The following is a 13,450-nucleotide window of genomic DNA, read 5'->3' on the forward strand; positions in this document are numbered from 1 at the left end:
TTGCATGAGGAGTAAAGCAGTGCGTCGGCATGCAAAGCTTGCACAGATCCCTATCTCAAAATGTCCTGGAAGTCCTGGTTGACATCACTGAACTAGAAAAACCAAAGTCCTGGGGCCCTTCCAGACAGGCCCTATATCCCAGGATCTGATCCCAGGTTTTTTGCTTTAAACTGGATTATATGAGTCCGCTCTGCCAGATAATGTGGGATAAATAGAAAACCTGGGATCAGATCTCAAAATATAAGGCCTGTCTGGAAGGACCTCTGGTGAGTATCAACTTTTTTCTCAACTTCGTATGTTCTTAGGGGCCTTGTGCTGTCACACACTGGGCCTGTGAAAAGGTCTGTAGACAGGATGTGTTCTGTATGCCCAACGGGACATCGGGGGTGCCTCGGATTAGAGGCTCTTTGGATTTCCCTAAACAAAGTCTTTAGAAACTTGGAAAGGTTAACAAAGTTTTTTATTAGTGCTTGTTGTTGTTGTTGATTCGTTCAGTCGTCTCTGACTCTTCGTGACCTCATGGACCAGCCCACGCTAGAGCTCCCTGTCGGCCGTCACCACCCCCAGCTCCTTCAAGGTCAGTCCAGTCACTTCAAGGATGCCATCCATCCATCTTGCCCTTGGTCGGCCCCTCTTCCTTTTGCCTTCCACTTTCCCCAGCATAATTGTCTTCTCCAGGCTTTGCTGTCTCCTCATGATGTGGCCAAAGGACTTCAACTTTGTCTCTAGTATCCTTCCCTCCAATGAGCAGTCGGGCTTTATTTCCTGGAGGATGGACTGGTGGGATCTTCTCGCAGTCCAATGCACTCTCAGTCCAAGGTACTCTTATTAGTGCTTAGGTCTTCAATAAATCAAACAAATACTTCAAGGCTTTGAATCAACTGGTGGCTTTCTTAATCTTGTCCACAAGGGACAAGCAACTATCTTCATGAACTGCTTCTTCTCTATCAGGGAAATCCTTGACTTCTACCTGGGCAATCTACCTTAGGCTCTGCTGGAGTGGGCCGCTACACCCGGTCCAAATGGCGTTGTGGCTGCCGCGAGTGGTCCTTACCAAACAGAGTCCTTTTGTATATTTGCAAGAGGAAAGAAAGTCTTCAATTCCCAGTGTAGGCTGGCTGTAAAGCTGTGGGACTGGATTCCCTCCAGCAAAGGCTATGCTTCTCTGTAGAGCTGCGGGATTGGATCCCCCCAGCAAAAGCTGTAGTTCTCTGTAGAGCTGTGGGACTGAATTCTCCTAGCAAAAGCTGTAAAAGACAAAGCTTTCTACAGGCAGAACTGATTCACGTCCTGTACGAAAGGCTTCTCTGTGTGAACTGAACTAGAGGTCCCCTTTTCCCCTCCTAAACCCAGAAAAAGGGGCAGAACTAAAGAATCTAATGATGATTGATAGGTCCTCGGCCCTATAATTGCAAACCAAGGAAAGCCACCTTATTGCAAAATGCATGGAACCTTGGAATACATGCAAACACTCAAAGAAAGAAAAAGAAGTTGGAGCTCCTCGTACAAACATACCAGAACAGGCCTGCCTAGATTATAACTGCATTTCAGCAGTTTTGGATGGTTGGTAGTGATCCCGTTGTTGTCTGGTGATGGATGCAATTTAGAAAATCTCACAACTCATTGCAGAGTCAAGACAGGAAGCATCTCTACCTGGACTCCTTCAGAAGGATGCCGTCTGATGAGGTGTCAATATCATGAAGTCCGTTTAGAGTGAGGGAAGCCAGTTTCTTTGCCAAGACCGTTATTTCACCCTTTTCACCAAGAAAAGCTATATAACGTGACTTGCATCAGCAATTCATAGTTGGCGGGACGTTTGGTTGGCCACTCTCGGCTCTCTTTCTTCCAGCAGACAAAGACCTTTTTATGTCGGTGGGCCGTTGGCTCTTCATTCATGTGGCCGATGAGGCTTCTAATGGGGCGCACTGTGCTTTTATCTTATTCAAAACCAGGTTTCAAATGTGTATTCAACTGTGCTAACTTTGTGCTTTTGATATTATTTTTTTCAGTTATTTATTAACCATTTTCAAAGCTGCAACTTCTTTTAATGTAAATCAACTTGCATAAGTGAAAAAGCAGGGGCGTAAATTAAATAAAGCCAAATAAGAGTTCATTTTCAGTATACAAAAAGAGTCATGCCCATTAATTATATGTAGGTAAAGGTAAAGGTTTTCCCCTGACATTAAGTCCAGTCGTGTCCATTTCTAAGCTGAAGAGCCAGCGTTGTCCGTAGACACCTCCAAGGTCATGTGGCTAGCATGACTGCATGGAGTGCAATTATCTTCCGGCCAGAGTGGTACCTATTGATCTATTCACATTTGCATGTTTTCGAACTGCTAGGTTGGCAGAAGCTGGGACTGACAGCAGAAGCTCATGCTGCTTCCCAGATTCAAACCTGCAAACTTTCGGTCAGCAAGTTCAGCAGCTCAGTGGTTTAACCTGCTGCGCCATCAGGGAGCCACTATGCACATTTACTATGTATGAATTCATATTAGTTGGTGCTTTAGAAAACCTGAAGCATCTCTCTTCAAATGAACTTGCAGCGGGCATCCCCATACCATGCCATTGTAGAGGTATGAGTCCGCTTTAATTTCCATGGCTTTGTTCTGCAGAGGAATGGGATCTGTAGTTTGGAGAGGCACTAGATGTCTCTGGGAGAGAATTCCAAATTGTGTTGTTGTTGTTGTTGTTGCTCTGGGGTGGGCCATCCATGAGGTTATGAAGAGTCGGAAACGACTGAACGAATGAACAACAACAATGCTATCCAACCCACCCACCCACCCCCCCCCCCCTCTGTGGTCCAATTCTCAAATCAACAGAGGCCTTCTCACACTGCCATACAATGGAGTTTAAGGATGCAGTTATTGAATTGCATTATATGCCAATGAAGAATTACCTAATCCAGTTCAATGCAGTTAAACGGCATTCTGAAACTGCATTACATGGCGGTATATGAGAGTGAGCTGATGCAGTTCATGACTCTGATTCTAGCTTTTAGTCTGAACTTCTGAGCTGATTTCCATGGTGTTGACCTCTGCCTTCTAAATAGGTCCAGCACCTTTGACAATTCAAACTAAAACCCAGATTAGATTGGGTTGCTGGGAGTTTTCCGGGCTGTATTTCTCCTGTTTTCTAAGTGTTGCTCTTTATTTACTGTCCTGATTTTAGAGTTTGTAATACTGGTAGCCAGATTTTGTTCATTTTCATGGTTTCCTCCTTTCTGTTGAAATTGTCCACATGCTTGTGGATTTCAATGGCTTCTCTGTGTAGTCTGACATGGTGGTTGTTGGTGTGGTCCAGTATTTCTGTGTTCTCAAATAATATGCTGTGTCCAGGTTGGTTCATCAAGTGCTGTGCTATGGCTGACTTCTCTGAGTTAGTCTGCAGTGCCTTTCGTTTTCCTTGATTCGTGTTTGGGCATTGTTGCATTTGGTGGTCCTTATGTAAACTTGTCCACAGCTGCATGGTATACCCTAGACTCCTGCAGAAGTGAGAGAATCCCTCTTGTCCTTTGCTGAACATAGCATTTGTTTGGATTGGATTCATCATTCACTTTTTGGACCTTGGAGTCACCAACTGCTGGCTTTTATGGGATTGGTGCAAATAAATAACAAGAGGACTCTTGTCCCAATGCAAAGCAGAATATATACCATTTTAGCAGCAACTATTGCATTGTAGGGGTGTAGAAACCTATTTTGCAGGAGCAGAATGCTTATTCAACTGCCCTCTGTGTCTACTAGCCATTTTATTGCTGAACATCAAGTTGCTCTGGTAATCGGAGTAAGGCAGAGAAAGTAGTTTGCCTTCTGTGCTCTTTCTGCAGCTTTTAAAAGCCTGCATAATTGCATCCTTCAGAGTGAGAACGCGCAAACCACACTCGCGGCAGGGAGCACGTGGGCAGAAATGCAGAGCTTTTGTGTGTGTCGCTGTTGCATTTGGGAAGAGGCCTTTTTGCACAGCTGCAAATGGGCTGTGTTACAAGGGAGGATGTGGATTGGGAGAGACTGCAAAACAGGGGTGGGAGCAGAGGTGTAGCTTATAGGGTGTGTACAGGCAAAATGAGGGCACACACACAACTGGTGAGTATTCTGCTCCATCAAATGAAATCCCCCTTCAGTCTTCCAGGTTTCTAACATTGCGGTATCTTAACTCTTCAGTACTACCTTTAGAATTGCATGTTAGGCACCCAGAGAAAAGGAACAGGCAAAGTGACCAAGGGACTGTGAACACAGCAAATAGAAGATTTTTAAGTGTGAATGATTCTTTACTTGTTGTGATACTTGAAATCTGAGGCAGAAGGAAAATTTCATTGGGGACAGAATTCTTATTGGGTTTGCCATTACTCCCTATGTGGGCCTCCGGGTTGATCTCAGCTTTGTTTTGTAACATAGATTGAGAGAATCATTGCTTTGGAAGAGACTTCAAGGGTCTACTCTCATTCTGCCATGCAGGAAGACATAACCAAAGCATTCCCAACAGATGGCTATCCAGCCTGTGTTAAAAAACCTCCAAAGAAGGAGACTCCACCATACTTCAAAGCAGCTTATTCCACTGTACCACTTTGAACATGCCCAATCTCATCTGATCTTAGAAGTTAAGCAGGGTTGGGCCAGGTTAGTACTTGGATGGGAAACCACCTTGCTGCAGGCTTTTTCAAGGTGACTTGCCCAGGGACAAGGGAAAAACAAATGTCAATTCAGTGGAACCATGAACCTACAAAGAGTTCTCCAGTATCCACAGGGATCTTTAAGGTAAAGGTAAAGGTAGTCCCCTGACATTAAGTCCAGTCATGTCTGATTCTGGGGTGTGGTGCTCATCTCCATTTCTAAGCCGAAGAGCCAGCGTTGTCCATAGACACCTCCAAGGTCATGTGGCCGGCATGACTGCATGGAGCGCCGTTACCTTCCCGCCAAAGCAGTACCTATTGATCTACTCACATTTGCATGTTTTCGAACTGCTAGGTTGGCAGAAGCTAGGGCTGACAGCGGAAGCTCACACCGCTCCCCGGAATCGAACCTGCAACCTTTCGATCAACAAGCTCAGCAGCTCAGTGCTTTAACCCACTGCGCCACCAGGGGCCCTCAGGAATCTTTAGATAGGGCCAAAAGGAAGATTTCAGGGTGTTAGGGGTTTGTTAAAAAAAAGTGAGATAGCAGTTAGTCTAATTAGTCAAGGATCAATATGGCGTTGGTTCAGAAGGGATTGGTTAAGCCGCAGATACGGAGATCCAAAGACTGGATGCGGTATCCGCGGCTTAAACGACCTCAGTCCCTTGCACCTGGGACGCTGCCTGAGTGTCCTAGCCAAGCCTGCAAGATTTTGCAGCTTGGAAAAGAGCTGGTTTATGTGTTAGAGTCAGAGAAAGACACAATGTATCAAATGGAGAGCTGAAAGTTAGGAAAAGTGATACATTTTATTAGGGACTTCATTACAAAGTGGCCAGAGGGAAACTGAAAGGGAGAAAGAGAGACTTCTGTTGGAGGTGCAGCTGGTGCAGATATTGGATCTGCGAAACTCACTGCTGCAACCAGCTGTGGTTTGATCAATTTGAAAGCAGGAGTCCTTGGGTTCAATGTCAATACCATCAGGAAGTTCTTCTAAATGTTTACATGTGATCACTTTTCCTGTAGGTTGAATCCATTTTTCTATGTCCTTGTCTCTGGAGAAGTAGGAAACAAGCTTGCTCCATCTTGAATACGATACCCTTTCCAATATTTAAACATGGCTATCATGTAACCTCTCAGCCTTATTTTGTCTACTGTTCAGCTATATCTGCCTTCCTTACTGCGGCCAGAAATGGCGACACTGCAAATGTTTTGGGATGAGGCTCAGATGGCACGCTTTTAAAGTCCATCGTGGGATTAAAAGCATGATCAAGATGCATGAAAATTCCATCTGTGTATTTGAACTGTGCTGACTCATTCACATATGGAAGCGGCAGTCCTTGTAGCTTTGTAAACTATCACCAAGCCTTGGACGTGCAAATGACATCCTTGTTGTACCATTTTTTAGAGACTTTGGTATTGAACGTGACACAGCAGTGAAGTTGTAATTAATCAACTATTTGGTAATATGCCAATAGTGCTGGTGGGTCCCATGTCAGTAGGGTGATGACTCCTCTCTGATATATAGTGTGACCTTTAAAGGAATTATCCAAATTAGTAGACCTATTTGGAGATAGGGTTCAACAGCTTGGCGAGAAATAAAATTGAAACCTGGTGTGGGTTTGCAATCCGACCAGCTGCATGGGACCCCCACATTTGATGGGTTAGGGATTCAAGACTCCTATGAAAGTGAAAACCCTGAATAAAAACATACTTTTAAAATATGACATAACATCTCCCTAGATCCTCCAGTGTGGCTCTTTGATGAACCGGTGGATGATGACCATACAATCACATTGGGGGACCTACAAATGCCTAGGGAAGTAGCCTGCCTAGCAATCTCTAGGTCCTCTGGCACAACTATATGGTCAATAGTCTTGAGCACGGATCTATTTTTAGGCATTTCCTTCAGCCAATCTGGTTTCTTTGGTTTGTTCAGGTGCCCATAACGGCAAGCGCCTAACTGTCATGAATTCCTGTCTATAACAGGACCACGTGGCAGCCAATCTCGGTATAAATATGTGAGAGGAAGCCACAGGGAGGAGGGAGCAAGCTTGCTTTCTGCTTCTCTGGAGACTAGGACGCAGAACAATGGCTTTAAACTACAAGAGAGGAGATTCCATCTGAACATGAGGAAGAACTTCCTGACTGTGAGAGCCGTTCAGCAGTGGAACTCTCTGCCCCGGAGTGTGGTGGAGGCACCTTCTTTGGAAGCTTTTAAACAGAGGCTGGATAGCCATCTGTCAGGGGTGATTTGAATGCAATATTCCTGCTTCTTGGCAGGGGGTTGGACTGGATGGCCCACGAAGTCTCTTCCAACTCTTTGATTCTATGATTCTATGGTTCCTCCTCCCCTGTTCGGCATCACAGTTTAATCTTTTTGATTTCCTTCATTTTCCTATATTTTCTTGATTCTTTTTATTTAGTGGGTCTGACTGGGAGTTGGAGACATGCGGGATGGGTGAGTGGGTTGCAGACGTGTGCTTGGGGGCTTGGGAGAAGCACTCTTTTAGTTTTTTTTCTCCTCCCCTTCCTCTCTTTCTAAAAGATAATAATAATAATAATAATAATAATAATAATAAATCCCAGCAAACAAAAAAGAAAAGCCTCATTCTCAGAAAACTACTACTACCTAGTTACCTCTCCTCTAGAGTAGAAAGTAGAAACAGCTTTTCATAGAATCATAGAATCATAGAATCAAAGAGTTGGAAGAGACCTCATGGGCCATCCAGTCCAACCCCCTGCCAAGAATCAGGAATATTGCATTCAAAGCACCCCTGACAGATGGCCATCCAGCTTCTGCTTAAAAGCTTCCAAAGAAGGAGCCTCCACCACACTCTGGGCAGAGAGTTCCACTGCTGAACGGCTCTCACAGTCAGGAAGTCCTTCCTCATGTTCAGATGGAATCTCCTTTCTTGTAGCACCGGGATTGTGGCGCAGCTGGCTGAGTGTCAGCTGCATTAAGATCACTCTGACCAAAAGGTCATGAGTTCGAAGCCAGCCCGGGCTGGAGTGGGTGTTCAGCCATTGTGTAGCCCGTTGTCGACCTTTGCAACCCGAAAGACAGTTGCATCTGTCAAGTAGGAAAATAAGGGACCACCTTGTGTGGGAGGCTAAATTTAACTAATTTATGAGGCCATAAAGAAAGAAGACTCCGGGGAATGTGGAATGCGGAAGAACTTCATCAGTGTTGTTGATGGACGATGAAAAGCAGCAGCTCCCCTGACGGCCAGAAAAAAAAAAGTTAAATAGCCTTTGTCTGTTAAATGTTGTTTGTCAAACTGGCATTGAATGTTTGCCATATATGTGTTTACTGTAATCCACCCTGAGTCCCCTGCGGGGTGAGAAGGGCGGAATATAAGAACTGTAAATAAATAAATAAAATAAATAGTTTGAAGCCATTGTTTCGCATCCTAGTCTCCAGGGAAGCAGAAAACAAGCTTGCTCCCTCCTCCCTGTGGCTTTTGGGAAACATTAAACCCAAAGCAGAAAGTGGCTAGCAGTAGAGAAAAAAATAGGGTTTTTTTTTTTTTAAAGGAAGCCCCGGGATTATATCTCCAGGTCATTGCTCCTCCTTTTCTTGGCTTCCTTTAAATGCCTTGGAAAGCTGTGTGATGTGCTGCAGGGAGAGAAAGCGAGAAAGCACCTACAGCACATCTAAAGTAGGAACAGCTTCAAGGAAGCATTAAACCCAAAGCCTGCAGTAGAGAAAAAAGAGGGCTTTTTAAAGGAAACACAGAGAAGATATCTCCAGGTCATCACTCCTCCTTTCCTGGGCCTCCTTTAAATGCCTTGGAAAGCTGTGTGATGTGCTGCAGGGAGAGAAAGCACCTGCCCATAGACAACCATGAAGACAGAATAATAAACCTTTATGAATGTCATGGCATGGACGTGCTGCTTGCATTTCCTAAATTTGTAGTGGTGGGAAAACAAACATTCCAGCTCACATTTGAGCGGCTCACCTGCCATATGGGCATCCGGCAGACGAGAGGGAAACTTGGCTTATGAAGAGTTTCCAAGAGTGAAAGAAACAGAGAAGGATGAAGCCAGGGCTGGTAGCCAAATTGATAAGAAAAACTTCAAGGTGCCCCGCAGTCTTTCCATTGGTTGTTTCCTGTTTACCCAGATAAGTGGCTCATAAAACAAGCAAACAAAAGGAGCAAACCTGGATTCCTGACAGAAGGATGAACAGCAGGGAAATGTTGCACTGCTTGCTGAGCAATATCACTCAATATCATTTCCCTGCAAAACTTTACTGGGAAGAGGACAAAATTCGGGTTGTACTGTATTTCCAGTTAGTTATACACTCTGAGGCCTACGTTCACCAAAGGTGGTAAAGCCTTCCTTCCTTCAATCTTCTTCATTGTCTCTCTCAAACACACATACGCACATCGTAAGCACAACATATGCACTACTTCTCCCCTATCCGTAGGTGTGGAATTGCTGGTGTCATTAATCCACATCTGACAACATATGTCCTGTCTTTTCTAGGTCCACTAGCATGGCTCTATCTTATTCCTGGATCAGAAGTCCTTCATTTCAAAAGGGTTTGCTATTATCTGGGGTTTGTAAATCCATGCAAGTCTGGAAATATATCCTCCGGAAGATATGGGGCCATACCGCACTGTGTAGAAAAACCTAATGCATCTTCCCTACAACAGTAGTTCTCAACTTTCCTGATGCCATGACCACTTATTATAGTTCCTCATGCTGTGGTGACCCCCAACCATAACATTATTTTCCTTGCTACTTCATAACTGTGATTTTGCTACTGTTATGAATTGTAATGTAAGAGAGGAGATTCCATCTGAACATGAGGAAGAACTTCCTGACTGTGAGAGCCGTTCAGCAGTGGAACTCTCTGCCCTGGAGTGTGGTGGAGGCTCCTTCTTTGGAAGCTTTTAAGCAGAGGCTGGATGGCCATCTGTCAGGGGTGATTTGAATGCAATATTCCTGCTTCTTGGCAGGGGGTTGGACTGGGTGGCCCATGAGGTCTCTTTCAACTCTTTGATTCTATGATTCTATGATTCTATCTGATATGCAGGATGTATTTTCATTCACTGGAACAAATTTGGCACAAATACTCCATACACCCAAATCTGAATAATGGGGAGCGGGGATTGATTTTGTCACTTGGGAGTTGTAGTTTCTCCTATTTATACTCAGCCTACAATCAAAGAGCATTCTGAACTCCACCAACGATGGAATTGAACCAAACTTGGCACACAGAACTCCCATGACCAACAGAAAATACTGGAAGGGTTTGGTGGGCATTGACCTTGACTTTTGGAGTTGTAGTTCACCTACATCCAAAGAGCACCGTGGACTCAATCAATGAGGAGATTCCATCTGTACACGAGGAAGAACTTCCTGACTGTGCGAGCCGTTCAACAGTGGAACTCTCTGCCCCGGAGTGTGGTGGAGGCTCCTTCTTTGGAAGCTTTTAAACAGAGGCTGGATGGCCATCTGTCAGGGGTGTTTTGAATGCAATATTCCTGCTTCTTGGCAGGGGGTTGGACTGGGTGGCCCATGAGGTCTCTTCCAACTCTGTGATTCTATGATTCTATGATTCTATGATGGATCTGGACCAAACTTGGCACAAATACTCAATATGCCCAAATGTGAACATTGGTGGACTTCAGAGAAAATAGACTTGACATTTTGGAGTTGTAGTTGCTGGGATTTATAGTTCACATACAATCAAAGAGAATTCTGAACCCCACTATTAATAGAATTGGGCCAAACTTCCCACACAGAACCCTCACGACCAACAGAAAATACGGTGTTTTCTGAAGGCAACTTTGGCAACTCCTCTGACACTCCTTCACAACCCCCTCAGAGGTCCTGACCCCCCAGGTTGAGAAGCACTGAGATAGATAGATAGATAGATAGATAGATATATAGATAGATAGATATAGATAGAGATATGAATTGGTTGAATAGACAGATAGACAGAGTCCGTTGTCTAGGAATCTGAAACTAAATGGTTGTGTTTATTTCATAAACTGACAAGTTGTGATTATGTTTTTTCTCTCCTCTCCCCTCCTTTCCATCTCTTTCAGGTATTTTGACTTTTATGAAGGCCCTTTAGAGTTCAACTCCTCAAAATGCCTGGAACTGAGAAAAGGCATCACTGATGTGAAGGTGCTCTCAATGTAAGTGGGGCCATTCAGTTTTGTGAGTGTTTTGTGGCTTCAGCCAGACAGAACTGGGTTTGACTCTCCATTTAGGCATAAAGCTCCTCTTTGGTGTCTGGCCACCAGTTTGCAAGGTGAGTGGGAGGAGGGGGAACGCATATGGTGTTTCATTGATGCAAACTATGTTGAAGAAGTTGAAATTAATTCAGCTTGGCTCGGAGGAGAGGAGAAGGTGGGATCTTGTTAGACAATGAGAGATCATTATCGGACCTCTGGTTGAGAACTATCTCGTACCCGGGCTTTGCCAGTTAATGTTAGCCCAGTTAACATCAGTGGCCATGCAACCACTCTGGCCACAAAACCAACCCACACAATGTTGTGAACTCTAAAATTAGAACAGCACAACAACAGAGAGGAAACAAACAAGGGCATCTAATCACCTCTCAACAAAAGATTGCTCCAGGCAATGCCAGGCAATCAAATGCTAATCAAGGTGGTCAGTTGAAACATTCACACCTAGCTCCAGCAGACAAGAGTCCTTTGTCTCACCCAGGTCATTCCACAGATATATAAACCCTTTTGCCTAGTTCCAACAGACCTCACTACCTCTGAGGATGCTTGCCATAGATGCAGGCAAAACGTCAGGAGAAATGCCTCTAGAACATGGTCCGAAAAAACCTACAACACCTTGTGAACAATTGTTGGCGTCTGTAAATTAATCTGAATTTTTTTATGTCAGATTTTATGTTGTTTTATCATTTTTGTTTGATTACATTTAGTTTAACCTGTTGATGTTAGGTTCTAATGTTTTCACATGTGGGGTTTTTGGATTCTAATGTTGGTACTTGTTTGCTTAATGGAGGCATTGAATGTTTGCCTTTGTATGTTGGAATCCACCCTGAGTCCCTCTGGGGAGATAGGGCAGAATATAAATAAAGTTTTATTATTCTTCCCAGTAGACTCAGACAAAAGGAAACTGCTGCAGGCTCTCCTCCTTTTCTCTTTCTCACTTCCCATCTTGACCATACTCTGATGTTTCTTGGCCACTCGTGTTCCAGTTTTCATCCTTAAAACATTGGAGTGGATGAAACTCCCAGTTCTGAGTAGAATACTAAATTTTACAGCATCTTAAGGAGAGAATTGCAGTGGAAAACCCAATCAGGATAGTAAATAGTAAATACAAAAGAGGAACAAAATATTGAAAAAAGAAGACCAACACATTCCAGCCAGTAAATATTTGTGCGGGAGTGTTATATAAGGTACAGACACATTCATAAGTACAGTCCTTCACATTTATGGGTTTCACTTTTTGCAGATTTAGTTATTGATGAATTTGATTAGGTTCTGTCTAGGACCTCCAGTGCAATGCTATGGTCAACTTCCCACCAGTGGAAGACTTAGGTCACATGTGTCAAACTCATGTCCCGCGGTCCAAATCCATCCCCTCATTTTATGTGTCCTTCCAGATGCTGGACTGCAACTCCTATATTCTTCATCATTAGATATCATGACTAGAGGTGATGGGAGTTGGGATACGGTAACATCTGGAAGGCTACAGTTTGTTCTGCTTAGTTAAGATAGTGAGGCTTGGATTTAGATACTAGTCTTGTGAATATGATGTTTGACTTCAAAATGTCCTTTAACCTTTCTCTAACCTCAGAGCTACAAGTGCTGTTGGGCTGCAATTCCCATTATCCCCAGTCTACATAGTAGATAATCAAACGTGATAGAAGTCATTGTTTGAAAACATTTGGGGACCCAAACTGGGTAAAAAGTAAAGAGCACTGACCACTATGTTAAAAAATTATAATTGGCCCTCTGTATCAATGGGTTCTCCATCTATGAATTCAGTGGCCCTTTGAAAGCAACCATAAGGCTGATGTGACCCTTAATGACAGTGGGTTTGACATCTCTGAGCTGGAGATTCTCAGTGAGAACATTTCTCTATGGGTTGTTGTAGGTTTTTTGGGCTGTATGGCCATGTTCTAGAAGCATTCTCTACTGACGTTTTGCCTGCATCAGGAGAGAATGCTTCTAGAACATGGCCATAGAGCCCAAAAAACCTACAACAAACTAGTGATTATTTATTATTTTATTTATTTACAGTATTTATATTCTGCCCTTCTCACCCCGTAGGGGTCTCAGGACGGATTACAATGTACATATACATGGCAAACATTCAATGCCATAGAAACGCAACATATATAGACAGACACACAGAGGCTATTTCACTTTCCAGCTTTTTCATGAGGGTACTCAGGCCACCAGGGGAGCTGTCGCTTCACTGCCCATTTGTGACACTGATGAAGTACTTCCTGATTCTTTGCATGCTTTCTGGAGATTTTTATGGCGTCGTAAATTAGCCTCCCCGCATAAGGAGTACCTAAATTTCCTACTTGACAAATGCAACTGTCTTTCGGGCTGCAAAGGTCGACAGCAAGCTACACAAATTGGTCGGAAGCTCACTCCGACCTGGGCTGGCTTCGAAGTCATGACCTTTTGGTCAGTAGTGATCTTAATGCAGCTGACTCCCAGCCAGCTGCGCCACAGTCCCAGTGCAATGACAGCCTTTGGCAATACATTTCTCTATGAATCTCTAAATCCTCATGTGCAACATACGGTAGATCAAAGTGCATGAAAGATGCTGAATCATCATGTCTGACACATCAACCGCTTACTGCGATGCGCCCTTGTTTGGTGCATTGCTGT

At 44.0% G+C, this 13,450-nt stretch overlaps 1 protein-coding gene across 2 annotated transcripts in view; it reads left to right on the forward strand.

Annotated features, from left to right (window-relative positions):
* The window catches only part of ST8SIA5 (ST8 alpha-N-acetyl-neuraminide alpha-2,8-sialyltransferase 5), a 72,277-nt gene that overhangs the window by 29,809 nt on the left and 29,018 nt on the right, over positions 1–13,450 (forward strand). For both annotated transcript variants that reach the window (XM_067464666.1, XM_067464667.1), the window contains one exon: positions 10,667–10,759. In XM_067464666.1, coding sequence (XP_067320767.1) covers positions 10,667–10,759 — 93 coding nt within the window. The remainder of the gene's footprint in view (positions 1–10,666; positions 10,760–13,450) is intronic.

Source organism: Anolis sagrei, chromosome 2, assembly GCF_037176765.1.
Source record: "Anolis sagrei isolate rAnoSag1 chromosome 2, rAnoSag1.mat, whole genome shotgun sequence".
Classification (NCBI taxonomy): domain Eukaryota; kingdom Metazoa; phylum Chordata; class Lepidosauria; order Squamata; family Dactyloidae; genus Anolis; species Anolis sagrei.